Genomic DNA, 18,429 nt, shown 5'->3' with positions numbered 1-18,429 from the left:
TGCACTAGAAACAGACAATAAGATAAAATACATGTAAAACAGAAAAATAACAAAGGCAACAAGGATTAAAGGAACGAATCCACCTTAGTGATGGTGGCTACTACTCCTTCTAGAGGATCTAATGGAGTGCTTGATTTCATCTATGTCACGCCCCTATCTCTGTTGTTTTTCCCTCATAACTCTATGATTTTCTCTTATTTCATAGAGGATGGTGGAATGCTCTTGATGTCCCATCCTCAACTGATCCATGCTGAAGCTTAATTCTCCTAGAGAAGTATGCAATTGATTCCAATATCCTTGGGGAGGAAACTGCATTCCTTGAGGCATCTCAGGGATTTTTTGTTGAGGATGCTCCACATGCTCTTGTTAAGGTGCATGTGTAGGCTCTCTGGTTTGCTCTATCCTTCTTTTAGTGATGGGTTTATCCTCCTCAATGGGGATGTCTCCTTCTATGACATTTCCAGCTAAATTGCATAGATGACATATAAGGTGGGAAAAATCCATCCTTGCTAAGGTGGATGGCTTTTCAGCTTTCTTGTACAACTCTTGAGGTATTACCTCATGTACATCCACCTCACTTCCAATCATGATGCAATGAATCATGATGGCTTTGTCAATGATCACTTCTGACCGATTGCTAGTAGGGATGATAGACCGTTGGATGAATTCCAACCATCCTCTAGCTACGGGCTTGAGGTTAAGCCTTCTCAAGCATATAAACAAAACATAATGAAAACTATATAAAAATGATGCCAAAAAATATGAATTTTGCACTAAAACCTATGAAAATATAATAAAACTTAAACAAAACATAATGAAAACTATATGAAAATGATGCCAAAAAGCGTATGAAATATCCGCACATCATAAAGCCATATGGGTATGTAAGCTTAGTGAAACAAAGGCCTCAATCACATAAATGCATTCATACATCAAACAATGGAAATATAGAATTAAGCAAGACAAAGATCGCAATCTTAGAAAGAACAACACACACCAAAACAAAATAATGGTTGATAAGATGCAACCAATCAAATGTGTTCAAAAATCTCAATAGGCTTGTGTGTTTGAGCTCTAAAACCATGTTCCAAATTAAATTTTTTCAAGCAAGTTAAACAAAAATTTTAATTCAAATTAGTGAAATACTCTAAAACAGTTTCTTGAAAAGGAAATCAACACTTCAACCAACTAGTCCTAGCAAGAAAGAAATGGTAGAATGTGTACAAACTCTAACTACAATGCAATGCAACAACTAACTACAAAATAAATTTAAAACATAGGTATTGGGGGTGGGAGGGTTGTTACCTTCGGCAGTCAATTACCGACCTCCCCACACTTAAAACTTGGAAAGGTCCTCCGTGCCATCAATGATCCAGAAAGTGTGTCCGGGATCGCCACTTCCAATGGCCAAAAGATGGGGGGACAGGGGCACCTTCATGTCCACCTCTTGATCACTTGCATCGCCATTAGTGGAAGTAGAGTCTGAGGTGTCAGGTTCCTCCATAGGCGGGTGATGAATCCATATTTAATGATATATTTTAACTTGAATTGAGTGGATTTCATCACATAAACTCATACTTATTCACCAAAATAGCATAATTTTGTGTTTGATCCCTAAATTGAACCTAAATGTGAAAAACATGCATTTTTGTGCTTAAATTGAGCAATTTAATTTCGCTTTCATGCCATTCGATGCCATGACTTGTTTGTTGAGTGATTTTAGGTCATTGAGGCATGATTGGCTAGGCAAAAGTTGAAGAAAGCATGTACAAGGGAGAAAACATGAAGAAAACAAGGAAAAGCACACACAGCCATGTGTGCGTGCGCACAAGCAAGCGTGCATGCCCACATGAAGAAATTAGCATGTGTGCGTACGCACAACTACCCGTGCGTACACACGGAAGAACATTCAGCCAAGTGTGCGTACCCATACATCTGTGCATATGCACAAGACCCTGTACGTGATTTTATTAATGAAACACGTGCTGTGCGAATTCTGAGGGCTTTTGGCCCATTTTGGAAGGCTTGAAGGCTGAAAATGGATGTTATATGAAGGGGATATCAACACATATGAAGGCATTAGGACTTAGAACTTTATTTTTTTATATTTTCCATAGTAGTAGGAGTAGGAGTAGTGTAGATTAAGGAGAGCTCTCTTAGGGTTTTTAATTAGGGTTAATTGTAGCATTTTATAACTAGCTTTCATTTTAGATTTTGCTTCTTTAATTGTAAGTACTCTCAATTTTCTCTTTAATTAAAGCACTTTTACTTTCATTTCTTTTGGTTCAAATTACTTTGTTCATACTTGCAATTTTGAGTTTCTTGAAGTTTTGGTTGATGAATTTAATGCTTTATGCTCTCTTTATGCTTGATTGCTTGTTTATTGTTGGTTTTGTGAATAGTTGGTTATAGTTTTCCTTTTTCCTTTGCAATTTTCCAGGTTTTACTTTTATGCACACAAGGTGTTTGTGAAAATGCCAACTCTAGTTTTTTTAGTAGATTTTCCAACCTTGGCTTGGGGTTTGAGTTCCTAAGATACTAGATTCATAATGTCTGACATTTAGCGATACTTCTTGAGAAGTTAGTTGACTCTTGTTTCCATCTAAGCTAGCATTTTATCAACTAGTTTGGTAACTTAGCTAGGACCTATGGATTAAGGTCAATTATGCTTGCTTGACTTACTCCTCGATGTTAGGGGTTAACTAAGCAAGAGTGACTCACCATAATTATCATAGTTGTGGTTATGGCCATGATAGGATTCTTAGGATTCTTGATTTCCCAAGTCAAGGTTCTTTTATGCATATCTTAGCATTTTCACTAGTTTTGATCTTGTTTCCTTTTACTTACATTAATTCTAATTTTGATTATTGCTTTGTTCTTTGATTTCTTAGTTCTTTTAATCTTTTGTTCTTTGATTCCAAAACCCCTTTGTGTCCTTTACAACCGAAATAGTAACACTCCAATTGCATTCCTAGGGAGAACGACTAGAGGTTGAATAACTCTCGGTTATATTTTGATTTAAAAATTTAAACTTTGATTGAGGAGTGTTTGTTGGTCTAGACTATACTTGCAACGAGAATCTATATTTAGTGAAATTCTAGACTAACAATAATTCTCTCACCAGCGGGTTAGAATACCCAATAAGCTTCTTCAAGTAGTCATAGCGATGCTTGTTGCGTCGCTCAATCTGCTCAATCCTCCAGCCTTCCCAGTCTACCTTCTCAAGGAGCTCAAGTAACAACTGGTGAGCGAATTGTTGTGGTGAATGTGGTGTCGATGATGGTAGAGCCGAGGATGATGGAGCTTCCAAAGACGGGTCCTCATTTCGGCTCACGGGTAGCACTTGAAGCCTAATATATTTTCCATTCGGGACAATTTCGTCGTCCCTTGGAATCATGGCCTTCACATCCCTAGTCTCATAGGAAACTCCAGCCGCAGACATCAAGTCCATAACCAAAGTGGTAAAAGGTAGGTTTCCCACTGTTTGCACTCGGCCCAAAGCTTGGTGGATGAGTTGTGAAAAGTTGAGAGGTTTCTCTGTAAGGATGCACCAAACAAGAATGGCCATGTCTCCAATAATAGTGGACTCATGAGTGATCGGCAATACATAGTGAGACATGATATGTGTCCACACTCGAGCCTCCATAGTGAGCGCTTGTGTGGAGATGCACCTGGGTTGAGTCTTGATTTTTCCATGGATCCACTCACTAACAGGTTGAGCAATGACCCAGAGGACGGGATCCCAGTCAAAATCGTAGCTCTTGCACTCAAGTTTTGCTTCTTGGTAGGCATCCATCCCATCTGGACTTGGTAAAATCTCAAGTACCCACTGAATAGCGTCTTCCAATATAGGAACTTGCTTTTGGCGCATAAAACTGATTGAAGGGTGGGCGTGTGATAATTGGAGTAGAACTCAACGACCCAAGATAGATTAACTTCCCTCGACCTCCGATTTAGGAATCTCCAATGCCTCTTCTCAATGTGGGGCATCACAAAATGAACAAATTATTCTGGAAGAAGTAGGAGGTACTGATTGTGGTAGTTTCTATTGAGCAAGATGGGGAACATCCGCTCACAATAGCGGCTAGTGAATCTTGCGGAGTCCTTTGCGAGAAATTCCTTCTCTTCTTCATCAACGCAGATGGCCCTCTTCAACCGCTTAGAAGGTGGCTTAACTTTTGAGGAAGTTTGTGCCTTAGCAGGTGGTCTTTGAGTTTCCTTCTTTGCATGTGCCTTTTTAGAAGCCTTCTCCTTCCCTTTCTTGGTCGCCATCCTAAAAAAGGAAGAAAAAGAAAACACATTAAACTCAGAGAGATAAACACCAGAATCAAGAAGATGCAACATGCGAGTAAGATATCAATATGATCATAGGGGCATAGCACTATCACTAGATGCAAGAGTGTAAGAAGCATGCAAGTGTAAAGCATTAGAAAAATAAATTCAAGCATCGATAACAACAATGATAAACACATGCGAATCAAATAAAAAATAATGAGCATGTGGATGACAATTTATGAAGACTAAGCTCAATGCACATGGAGTGTAAGTGTTGTAAAAAAGAAGCACTAGGTTGATAGAATAAGATTAAAGATGAATCAAAGTGTCATTGGTGCATTTTCACAAACACTTGGGGTGCATATCATAGACAATAAATAAGTTGATAAGTCTAAGTTTGTAATATCGCCCAAAATAAAATATCAACTACCAAAGCAATATCACATGAGATAAACAAGTCAAGAAATATTAAAATAATCCATTAATCCACCAACTTAAAATGCCAACACCAATAACAAAAAATGTAAGGAGAAAAAGAACTAATAAGAAGCAATAAAGAACACAACTAAAATACAAGTAAGAGCAATTAAAATGTTTGAATGCAATAAACAAAAGAAGGGTTGAAGAGTAGAAGAGAGTAAGAAAAAAAACCTTGAAAAGAAGGGGAAGAGAGGAAGGTAAATGCAAGTAAGAAGAAGATAAGAGGGGTGAGAAGAGAAAAGAAAAAAAGAAAGAAGGTGGGACCACCAGAAGTGGTGGTCGCCGGTGGTGGTGGAAGAGGGGAAGAGGGAAGAAAGAAGTAAGGGGAAAGAAGATAGATGAAAGAAGAAAAAAGAATGAAAAAAAAGAAGAAGAATGAAGGAAACCAGGGCAGTGCGCTGGTTAAATTGAATCGGCACTATGACGTGTGCACATCAGATACGCGTATGAGTCGGAGGGCTAAAAGACAAAGTGACGCGTAAGCGTCGATCACGTGTCTGCACGAGAGGCCCAAAAGTGAAAATGACGCATAAGCGTCGGGCAAGCATGTGTGTGATAACTTTTCATGCTAGACGCATGAAACTTGCACAGTTCCATCACAACTCTCTGGTTTTTGTATGATGCAGCAGCAATATTTTTAAGAAAGCTGTGCGACGCATATACGTCGCTCACGCCTACGTGTGGGTGGGCAAAAAAACAAATGACGCGTACGCGTCAGCAATGTGTACGCGTGGGTTGGATTGTGTGCCTAGCACCCCATTCGCTTGGTTCTAGCACAAGTCTTTGGTTTTTGTACCAGACAGCAGCAACATTGTAGCATTAGCATACGACGCGTGTGCGTCGTTCAAGCACACGTGTGGGAACGGAAAATTTTTGAGTGACGCGTACGCATCAGCGAGGCGTACACGTGGGATGGTTTATGTGCCCTCGTACCCCACCTGCATGGTTCCATCACAACTCTCTGTATTGCTGCATCGTTCTCACACCTTTTTTTGACTTAAAATCAGTAAAAGCAATTAGAGCATAAAACAAGCAAAGCGAACGCAAGAAAATTAAGTAAAGATACTAAAACTAAGTAAACGAAGCTGTAGATAAGGAAGACCATACCATGGTGGATTGTCTCCCACCTAGCACTTTTTTTAACGTCCTTAAGTTGGACGTTTATGAGCTCAATCCTCTTCCTTGGCCGGGTCTTTCAAGAGAAAGATCTCCAGCTCCTTGTTATTCTTCATCTTCACACCATGATAGAGTTTCAAACGGTGGCCAATGACTTTGAAGAAGGTAGGGCTTGAGGGGTGACTCAAGTGGATAACTCCATATGGTTCAGCCTTATTCACCAGATATGGTTCATCCCACCTTGACTTCAGTTTGCCCGGCATAAATCTCAACCTTGAGTTATAGAGAAGGACTTGATCACCAGCTCTAAACTCTCTTCTCTTGATGTTCCGATCATGTACCGCCTTTACTTTTTCTTTGTAGAGCCTTGAGTTTTCATAAGCTTCTAACCAAATGCACTCCAATTCGTCCAGTTGCAATTTCCTTTCAACTCCGGCTCCTCCCAGTCCTGAGTTACATTCCTTCATAGCCCAATAAGCCTTGTGTTCCACCTCTACCAAAAGGTGACAAGCCTTTCCATAGACTAGCCAAAACGGACTCATGCCAATCGGTGTCTTGTAAGCCGTCTGATAATCCCATAGTGCATTTCCGAGCCTAAAGCTCCAATCCCTCCAATAAGGTTTAACCATCTTCTTGAGTATGCGCTTAATCTCTCTATTAGACACTTTGGCCTGGCCTTTGTTTGGGATGATAGATCGTAGCCACCTTGTGAATAATGTCATGTTTCTTCATCAAACCTGTTATTCTTTTGTTACAAAAATAAGAGTCTTGATCACTCACGATTGCTCGTGGTGATCCAAAGCGGCAAATGAGATTATTTCGAACAAACGAGACAACCACGTTAGCATAATCAGTACGGGTAGAAATTGCTTCCACCCACTTAGAAACATAATCAACGGCTAACAGAATATATAATAAACCATTCAATTTTGGAAAGGGACCCATGAAGTCAATACCCCAAACATAAAAAATTTCACAAAACAACATGAGTTGTTGGGACATCTCATCCCTCTTGGATATGTTTCCGAACCTTTGCATTGGTGACAAGAGCTACAGAAAAGATTTGCATCCTTAAAGAGTGTGAGTCACAAAAATCCACAGTCTAAGATTTTTCTTGCAGTTCTTTGAGGACCGAAGTGGCCACCACTTTCAGAAACATGGCACGCCTCTAAGATAGACTAAATTTTGGATTGTGCAACACACCTTATAATCATTTGGTCAGCACCACATCTCCACAAATATGGGTCATCCCATATGCAATACTTGGACTCGCTTTTGAGCTTTTCCTTTTGAAGTTTAGAAAAATGTGGAGGAAAGGTGTGACTAACCAAATAATCAGCAATGGATGCATACCAAGGAACCACTTTGGATATTGCTTGTAAGCTATCAAAAGAAAATGCATCATTAATAAGAGTGGAGTCACTTTTTATATGCTCTAGGCGACTCAAGTGGTCCACCACTAAATTTTGGAAACCACTCCTATCCTTGATCTCTAAATCAAACTCTTGCAATAGCAATATCCAATGCATTAACCTTGGCTCTGATTCTTTCTTATCTAGCAAGTACTTCAAAGCTGCATGGTCTGAATATACTACCGCTTTGGTTCCAAGTAAATAGGTCCGAAATTTATCCAAGTCAAAAACAATTGCTAGAAGTTCCTTTTCAATGGTAGTATAGTTAGACTGGGCACCATCTAATGTCTTAGAAGCATAAGCTATGATATAGGAATCCTTACCTCGAGCTGAGCAAGCGCCGCTCCTACCGCATAGTTAGATGCGTCGCACATAATCTCAAATGGCCTACTCTACTCAGGCCCTCTCACAATAGGAGCTTGGGTTAAAGCAATCTTCAGCTTGTCAAATGCTTCCATACACTCTTCACTCAAGTCAAACTCTACATCTTTTTGCAACAGACGGGAAAGGGGTAGTGCAACCCTACCGAAGTCCTTGATAAAATGCCAGTAGAAACCTCCATGACCGAGAAAAAAACAGACTTCCCTCATAGAAGAGGAATAAGGTAAACTAGAAATAACATCAACCTTGGCAGGATCAACAGATATACCAGTATTAGAGACAACATGACCTAGAACAATACCTTGCTTTATCATAAAGTGACGTTTTTTTCAAAGTTAAGCACAAGGTTTGAACTAGCACATCTTTCTAATACTCTAGCAAGATTATCCAAACAAAGGTCAAGAATACTTCTATACAGTGCTCAAGAAGATCCGAAAAGATGCTCATCATGCACCTTTGAAACGTAGCTGGTGCATTACATAAACCAAAAGGCATCCTTTTGTATGCATACGTTCCAAAAGGGCATGTGAAAGTGGTTTTCTCTTGGTCTTCCAGAGCAATATGGATTTGAAAATGACCAGTATAGCCATCTAAAAAGCAATAATGTGACTTACCGGACAAGCGATCAAGCATTTGATCGATGAATGATAGTGGATAGTGATCCTTGCGAGTGGCCAAGTTCAAGCGCCTGTAGTCGATGCAAACTCTCCATGAATTTTGCACCCTTGTGGCCATGAGTTCTCCACTCTCATTCTTGACTATGGTGACATCGGACTTCTTCGGAACCACTTGTACCGGGCTAACCCACTCACTATCCAAGATTGGATTGATAATGTCAGCCTCAAGTAGTCAGGTCACTTCTTTCTTCACAACTTCTAGAATTATGGGGTTCAACCGCCTTTGAGGTTGATGGATAGGTTTGGCTCCCTCATCTAGAAAAATGCGATGCTCACAAACTTGAGGGCTTATACCAACTATGTCCACCAAACTCCACCCAATAGATCTCTTGTTCCTTCCCAGTACACTAAGCAATCTTTCCTCTTGTTGGGAGGTAAGCTCCTTTGCAATGATCACCGGAAGCTTTTGATTCTCTTGAAGATAGACATACTTAAGATGGGGTGGAAGTGGCTTTAATTCCATATTTAGCTCATGGCTTGGCATTTGATTATCCGGTAGCACCGGAGGTGGCAAGGTATCTTCATCATATTCAGGGGTTTCCCCACACTTAAACCATGTACCATGTTCTTCTTATCCACTATATCCTGGTGGACTTCAGCCACAATATCATCAATCATATCACACCGGAAGAGAGAATGGTCCTCCGGTGGATGCTTCATAGCCTCGTCAAGATTGAAACTCACTACTCTTTCATCAATTCCAAAGGAATATGTACCCAAAAAAGCATCCAATTTAAAATGGGAGATTTTCAAGAATGACCTCCCAAGTAAGATAGATGATGGTCTTCTAGAGTCATTAGGGGACATCTCAAGAATGTAAAAATCAATTGGAAAAGTCAACCCCTTAATGTTCAATAAGACATCTTCCGCAATGCCAACCACCGAGATTATGCTTTTATCCGCCAAAACAAAATGGGCTGCCGACCTTTTCAACGGTGGAAGCTTCAATGCATCATAAACAGATAAAGGCATAATGCTGACACAAGCACCTAGGTCACACATGCAATCAACAAATTGTATACCACCTATAGTGCAAGTAACCAGACAAGGACCGGGTTCACCACATTTCTCCGGTATAGCACCCATCAAAGTTGAAATTGAGCTACCCAAAGAAATAGTTTCTAGATCATGAATCTTCTCCTTATTCATGCACAAATCCTTTAGAAACTTAGCATACTTAGGAACTTGGCGAATAGCATCAAAAAGGGGAATAGTTACCTCGACCTTTTTGAAGATATCCACCATATTGGGATCTAGCTCCACTTGCTTCTTGGTCCTCCTTGCTAGGTGTGGAAAAGAAATTGGAATAGCCTCTTTCAAAACATTTTCTTCCTTAGGAACTCCATGCTTCGGTTGAGCAACTTCTTCTTCAGACGTCTCTTGTACCTCATCCTCGTCTTCAATATCTTCTACCTCAATCATATCTTCATCTTGAGTGACTTCTCTTGAGCTTGGCTCCTCGGGACTCCTCTCTTACAATGTAGTACCGGACCTCAAGGTGATGGCATTGATTCCACTTCTGGAGTTAGGTAAGGGTTGAGAGGGAAGTGCAATAGAGCTTAGAGATTGAGTATTGGAGGTAGAGGGTGGGTCCTTACGGGATATAAGAGCTTGGAGAGTAGAGACCGGTGAGGCTAGAGGTAAGTGTAATTTGAATCTTTTTTTGCCCTTGAAAAATAGAGCAAAGCGTTTCATCTTGGTTGGAGGAAGAAGGAGGGTAGGTAATTTGGGGGACTTGTGGTTGGGTGATTTGAGATACTTGAGCTTGCCTCTGGTGAGGTGGTTGGTACCTTTAACCTTAGTTTTGTTGTTGGTAAGAAGGGTTTTGTTGATACCGGTTTTGTTGGTAATTGTTATTCTACCTTTAGTTTTCACCATTGTCTCTTCCTCCTTGGTTGTAGTTGTCTCTCCATCCTTGGTTGGGATTCTCTTGGCAACCTTGGTTGTAGTTACCCCTTGATTATAGTTACCGCCTTATTGATAATACCCTTGATTTGGACGGTTGTAATAAGCATTGGTAGCCGCCAAGGTATTGTCCTCTTGGAGTTGTGGACATTCATCAGTATAGTGAGAATAACAAGCACAAATTCCACATACTCTTTGAGGGAAATTTTACCGTACTGAAAACTCATGGGCTAGGGGTTCTTATTCCACATATCTCTTATTTTTCAGACGTAGGTCCTGGTGCTCAGCATTGAGCTAGATTCGTCTGGACGACAACAAAGTCTATTTGATTCTGTTTTGTACTTTTAGAATTTCTCCTTTTTATTTAAAAAAACTTTAATATGATGTATGTAAATGTTTATTTTAGAACTTGCCTATAGAGGCGATGAGGTATATGGGAGAGATAGTAAAATACTATTGTCAACTGTTTTAATTCTGTAACCCTAGCCGACCTAAACTTCGCAGGTTGTGACTAGTGGCTAGTATACTTATATTATGATACATATCCAATCTTTATTCCATTCTTCCTTAATGTTTTAATCATTCCACTTTCTGAATGTGTTTTACTTCTTTTTCTTTGATATGAGAGTGTCTTCGTTTGCGATTTTTAATTTACTCCTTTTTAGGATTCGCGTTTAATAATTCCTTCAAATTATATACGTGTTATTATTCCACCCCACCACATTAATATCATTGACTTATGACCCGAGTATAAGGATTTGAATATTAGGGTGTTACACATGTCACAGATTTAGAGAGGCAACTTCAACAAGCTAAGGATCAAGTGGCAACTCTTCACACATTTCTACTACAAATATATGATAATGAAGTACCTACTTTCTCAGATGATGTGCCACACACTTAGTTAGATTTAATGCACCTCATGGCTTGTTAGTTTAATCTTTAGATATATCTAGTTTAAACTACTGTATTAGAGGTAATTTTATTTGTTTTCATATAGAATTGTACGATTTGGTTGATTTAATTTTTTTCATATCTTATATGAACAATTCATATTCTGAACCATTATTATTTAGTTTGTTATATACAGTGATTTATTATTGATTATGGTTGTTTAGTTAATAGTATCTCTTAATGTAAAATATTTTCAAAATAGTAATATATATAGAATAAACAGAAGAAAAACAATTTGAAAAAAATTCAATTAGCAGTTAATACCTAGAAATTATTTTTTAAATTAAAAATGTTCAATTAGTTACGAAATTTTGTGTTGTTAGATAACCCATCAATATTCGGCACAGAGAAAAGTGTGAAAAAAACTCAGTCTGTCTATGTTAGCCACAAATAAAGCTTGGCAAAGGTTGAACCTTATTTTTACATGTTTTTATTTTGTCAAGAAAAAAATTGTTATTAAATAACCCATCAACATTGGACACAGAAAAAATTGTGGCTAAAAAATCCCACCTGTCCTATTTTTGTCACAGATAAAACATGACAAAAGCAAAAAAATTTTTGTGCACCATTTCATTTTTTCATGGAACAGAATGTACCCAAATGTGTAAAATTTGTGGCTAACGAAAGGTCTCTATGGGCGTTAAAACTATGGCTAATTAAGCAAAATCCATGCCTAATTAAAAATGGATCACCTTTTTAGCCACGAATGCTCATTCATGGCAAAAGCATCATCACCACAATTATTTTGGTGTTTAGCCATAATTATTTTGATGTTTAGCCACGGTTTTTTCTGTGGCTAAACTCCTTGTTTCTTGTAGTGCAATGGAGTATTATCATATATAATGGAGTGTGGAGCATTATCATATATAATGGAGTATGGAACATTATCAATTAATAGAGCATGAGTTTTCATAATATATTTTCACTAATTAGTAAGCGGATTAGGTAAATAATACTATACCATTATTTAATTCAAAATGTTCAACTAAAAATATATCCTAAAAAAAAGTTTTGAGACACACCAAGTTTACATATTTAAATTATTCTAGTAGTCATCAAAAAAAATTTTACATTATTCTAGCTCTTGTGTTGAATTCTTGTGTATCATCTTTGTGTAATAGAAAATCTATTATCATAAATTATCAAGTATTATATTGCGAAGATATCATCAAAATACAACTCTACTATACTCTCATATATAAATTCCTACCCTTATTTATCTACATTCATCATACTTTCACAATATATTATCAGTATGAAGACTCTTAAAGGTATGAAATTTAGTTATGTCAAATCATTCTCAATTAGAATTTGTACAACTCTATATTTCTAGAAAAAAAATTATTTATCATAGATTATAGATGCAAAAATTCACCAGGACTCGATAGGTCTCGATAATGCCATTAAGAAAATAATAATACAGCGTTAAAGGATCGCGCTACTGTAATAATTTTCCTTCGTCATCATCTTGATGAAAGATTCAAAAATGAATATCTTATTATAAAAGATCCACCAGAATTATAGAAGAGCCTAGAGGAAATGTATTATCACCTAAAATCGGTGATTCTTCCAAATACCCAATATGAATGGTTACCTTTGCAATTACAGAATTTTAAATTCGTTACTGAATATAATTTTTTTAATGTTCAAAATAACCTCAGAATTAAAATTGTGTGAGAAAAATTTACTAATAAAGATATGTTGGAGAAAACATATTCGACCTTCTATACCTCGAATATGCTCTTGTAGCAACATAATCGAGAGAAGGGATTTACAAAATATTCTAAATTGATTGCATGCCTTCTTGTGCCACAACAGTATGAATTGCTTATGAAAAATCATGAAACTCGTCTCTCTGACCCCACTCCATTCCTCAAGTGTATATGACACATTGTAATCCTAAACATAATAAAGAACACTATTTTCATAACAAATGTGATAAAAGAAAAAAAGAAAAAATTCTTTAATAATAAAAGATCCTACAAAATGTGGGATAATAAAGAAAAGAAAAATGGTCACATTAAGAATATAGAAAACAGATATCATCGTTACGGTGGTAAATATCAATGGTCATGTACTTGTCATACACCAAAATACTTAGTTGAACTATCAAACATCTTTAAAAGGAAATAAGAAAAAGATAGAAACTAATTTTATCTCAAAACATGCTCCTACCACAACTCATTATGATGTGTCATATTTTTGTGAAGATGTTGAAGAAAATATTGGTTATTTGATCAATAATAAAAATATTGAATAATTTCTTTTCTTATTATATGTTTGATTTTCAATATATTAATGTATGTTTTTACTTATTTATATTTAAATGTATTTACTTTTAAGTTTATCATTCTATGTAAGTTTCAAAGAATCAATAAATAAATTTGTACTATTATAATATGTGTACAATAAATAAATAGCTATACAAATAAGAATATGATTTAACTCATTCCATATATATGTATTAACAAAATAATTGAGTTATGAATTTCAAAAGAAAACTAATTTTAAAGATAAATTATACATTGAATTATATTTTCACATGTTTATTGTTTCTTGTGAAGAAATGATAAAAGTACAAGGAAAAGATATTTGTCTTACAGATAGTGTAAGTACACACATAATTATCAAAAGTAAAATTTATTTTGCCAATCTTGTACATGAAGAGACAAGTGTTGCTACTTTATTGGTACAAGTAAAATTATTAATGGCTCTGGAAGAGTTATTATTTTGTTTCCTGGAGGAATAAAACTTGTTATAGATAATGCGTTATTATCTACAAAGTCTCAAAGGAACTTGTTAAGTTTTAAAGATATCCATAAGAATGGATATCATATTAAGATAGTAAATAAGGATAATAATGAGTTCCACCATCACGAGTTGTGATTCAAATAAGAAAGTCATATTGAAAAAATTGCCTATGCTATCTTTTGGTATATATTATACTCATATTAGTGCAATTGAATTGTATGTCATAGTAAACCAGAAGTTTACTAGCTCAAATGAATTCACCATTTCATATGATCGATTGGCTCATTCTGGAGCAACAATTATGTGAAGGATCATTGAAAGTTCACAAGGGTATTCATTGAAAAACCATAAGATTCTTCAATCTAGTGAGTTATATTGTGCTGCATGTTCTCAAGAAAAAATTATAATAAGGCCATCAACAGTAAGGATTGGATTAGAATTCCCTAAATTTCTTGAACAGATTCAAAGTGATATATGTGGACCAACTCATCCATGATGAGCAAAAAACTTGATACGCTCGAATATTGGCAAGTGCACTAAATCACTCTAAGTAATACCACGATGAGTGAATATTGTTCCCACAAGAATTAAAGAATTGAATCAAGCAACCTCTAACTGAATCTTCTAATTAGATTGATCGAACCTTTGCAATAGGATGAATGTGAATCTTGATATAATAAAGCATAATGAAGGAGAGTGTTTGGAGTGAATGAATGTATGCTTATGATTTTGAGAAAGAACATAGTGAATAAAGAATGTTAAAGGCTTCGGAGATGTTTAACTTTTAAGAAATAAAATCCTCTCATTTCTTCACTTTGATTCATGCAAAAATATTTTCATGACAAATCATATATAATCAAATCCTAATTCCTTGACAATTCAATTTGTCTTAACTTAGTTAATTGCCAATTCCTTGGTCAACTAACTAAGAAAAGAGGTTACACATAATTCCGATTTAACGCCGTACAACTTTCAAAATACTATTCCTAGTCAAGTTGAAAATTATAAGAAAGAGTTTCAAGCTAATTCTGATATTAAATTTTCCAAAGTAATAACATAATCCAAGACAGAATTAGAATATTTTTCAATACTTCTAACCATTAAAAATGAAGAACGAGACTCACTCTTGAAAAAATATAAATCTATAAATCAAAATAAAAGAAACGAAAAGTTAAACAGAGCTCCGAACCTTTAACACAAGAGGTTTAGTTACTCATCATAAAGAAGAAAACAAACTAAAACTAATGAGATGCTGGATGAATCCAGTTATGATTCTATCGGGATCCGAGGATCCCATATGCCTTTTGTGAACCATTATTTGCTTATTTATATCATAAATCCTATCCTAAAATTTAAATTCAAAAACTAAATCTAATCTTATCTTTTGAAGGATAAGATAACAAAAACAATAATTCAAATCTAATCTAAAACTAATTCTTATCTTTCTAGAAAAAGTTGATGATAACTAATTATTCAAATCTTGAATCTTTGAGTTAAATTATAGCTTCCTAGGAGAAGGATGTGGGCTTGGCGATGGGCTTGAGTGATTCCTTCCTAACTTAGGAGAATTCTGGACCACTACGAGTGACAAAATCACTTGAAGGCGCACTCTGGGAGTTGGCAATGGGCGCCCATATTTTGGTCTTCAATGGGCAATGGGCTTGACTTGGACATGTTAGGCACCATCTTTGAAACACCATCGAAGCCATTGGGCTTGAAATTTGGGTACTGGGTTTGATGGATTTAGGCACTGGGCGCCCATTTTTTCTAAGAGTTCAATTGGTGACTTCCTTGTTTATTTCTCTTCTCTTGATTACTTTAAAAACTAATTCTGAATGCACAATAATTCTAAAACAACTCCAAATATATGATTAATTATGAAGACCTCATTAAAAACATAAAAACTTCATATTAAACATACGAAAATTGCTAAAAAAAGATATGTAAAAATTACTAAAGATACCAAGGTATCAATCTCCTATGTGAATCTTTTAGATACTATATAGTGTTACTATATGCATCTTTAAAATAGTCTCATGTGTGCTTATTATTATCTCGCAACTTGGTGTTTGCGAGACTACTTTCGCAAACTATAAAACTAAAAGCACAATTTTCAGAAAAGCTGATAAAAAACTCTACCTTGATAATGCTGGTGAATTTACTTCCAAACCTTTGATGCTTATTACATAACTACTAGTATAAGAGTTGAACATTTAATTGCTCATGTTCATGCACAAAATAGACTAGTATAATCACTTATTAAACACCTTTAAGTAATTACTAGACCCTTAGAATGAGAACGAATCTCCCAATTTTTGCTTGAGATATGCCATTTTACAAGTTGTAATATTTATCCGTTTAATTAAGATCACCCATGCGAATGGTAGCGTCAGAGGGTGCCGCATACCGCAGAAGAATTAGAAGAGGGCTTCTTCTTGTAAGAAAAGGGAAGCGGAGCCTTTTAATTAGAATGAGTGGTGTTAATAGTAAAAGTAAGATAGACATAAAGTGAAAGAGAGGAAGAGGAGGAGGGAGGAGTTTGGTGAAGAGCATTGGAAAACCTAGGGAGGATGAAGAACAACACCTTTGTTTTTTAGTTTTTTCATTTATTTTTTGTTTTATTTTTTAAATTATTTAAAATTTTAAATATAAAATTAAAGTTAGTTGAATTTTGATATTTAATAAATTTAATAATAAAGCTCTACATCCAAGCAAAATATTTAACTAAGTCTAACTAAATTGTTCCTCCTCCTCCTCCTTCTAAATTCATGCACGCAGGTTTTTCTTCTTTCCTTCTTCTTCTCCTTGTTTTTCTTCTTCTTCTTCTTTCAAATTTGCACATGCAGATTCTTTGTTATCGTCATCACCAATAATACCAATATTTTGTGACTATTTTATTAGTTTTGATTTTTTCTACTGGCATCATTAAATAATTTCGGTTCATTTATTAATTTATTTCGCTTCAATTGTGTGTTAGTTGAGGTTCACTTGATGCTGCAGATAAGTATTGACCAAATTTTTTATTCCTCAAGTAATTTCAATTTATTTCTTAGTTTAATTGAGATCCATTTGAATTTAGAAATGAATTCGATGTGTTTTTATTAATGATTGAATCTTTTTTTAGCAAAAAAGAATGAAATTATTTATCATCGCTTTATTCAATTATTTTAGATTTCATTCTATTCCATTCAATTTGTCTTGAAAGCCATTCCAATCATTGGGACAAATTATTCATCGATAACAAATTTTTCTTGAAAATATTATTAAAGCGAAACCATTGTATAATACCAAATAAACTGAACATTTGTCCATTATATAAATTCGAATTCAGAAACACCTGCGTCTAGAATGAATCGAAAATATTATCAAAGCAAAACCATTATATAATACCAAATGAACTGAACATTTGTCCATTATATAAATTCAAATTCAATTTAAACATTGAGCCAAGTATATCAATAGAAACAAAATCCATAGACGTGGCTGCGACTGAGGCTGAGGCTGCGACAGCCCTGTTATCCATTCAGAGTGTTGAAGATGGTGGCGGAGGAGGAGGAGGAGGAGGAGGAGGAGGAGAAGACGAAGAAGTTGCATTATTGAAACGCGCGTGTGATACACGCTGGTGTGATAAAAATGATTTTTGTTGAGTTTGGACCAACTTAGTTGGATTTAATTGCTAAAAATACTGTAAATTTAAAAGTATAGTTTTGTCAAAAAAAAGTAAAAAAATGTTCAAGTCTTTTTATAAAATTAAATAAAAAGATATTTTTTATTTTTATTAAACTATAAGAATATTTTAGTAAAAATAATGATATGATCTACATTTAAAAAAATAAATGATGACGTGAATAATATAATCCATGTATTATATTTTTATTTGTTTATATTTTTATCATATCATATATATAAATTTATCAACATATATATAGAATTAAACACATTAGTTAATTCAAAAAACTTCATCTATAAATACATCCTAAAAAAAATATTTTTAAACACACCAAATTTACATATTTACATTATCCTAATTCTGTGTTAAATTCTTGTGTATTATTTTTATGCAATAAAAAATTTATTCTCATAAATTATCAAATATTATATTATAAAAATATCATCAACATATACAATTCTTTTGATTTATACTCATATATAAACTTCTACTATTATTTATCTATTTTCGTCATATTTTCACAATATATTTAACTTTTGTTCCAAGTTGTATAATATCTCTCACTTTCATCTTTTATACATAATTTGTTATTGAATAATCAATTTTATTCTTAATCAGTAAATCTATTTATTAGAATTACTCAACTGCTTTCTGTCTACGTTATTAATTAAGTGTTGTTTAATAATATTCTGTTAAATTATTTTAATTGGTGTTTTAATTTTATAATATTATAAAATCTAGTATTTGTATAATATATTATCTTATAATATTAGATATTTTATTTACTATAATAATATTATAATTTATA

General features: G+C 35.0%; 1 protein-coding gene across 1 annotated transcript; it reads right to left on the bottom strand.

The window, feature by feature from the left end:
- Nucleotides 1-8,806: 8,806 nt before the first annotated feature.
- On the bottom strand, nt 8,807-9,763 carry LOC107470030 (uncharacterized). Its single transcript, XM_016089415.1, has one exon. It carries the CDS (start codon nt 9,761-9,763, stop codon nt 8,807-8,809), a length of 957 nt encoding a protein of 318 aa, XP_015944901.1.
- Nucleotides 9,764-18,429: the final 8,666 nt, after the last annotated feature.

Source organism: Arachis duranensis, chromosome 10 (genome assembly GCF_000817695.3).
Source record: "Arachis duranensis cultivar V14167 chromosome 10, aradu.V14167.gnm2.J7QH, whole genome shotgun sequence".
Taxonomy (NCBI): domain Eukaryota; kingdom Viridiplantae; phylum Streptophyta; class Magnoliopsida; order Fabales; family Fabaceae; genus Arachis; species Arachis duranensis.
The sequence above is the reverse complement of the archived record's forward strand: the minus strand, read 5'-3'. Positions and strand labels throughout refer to the sequence as shown.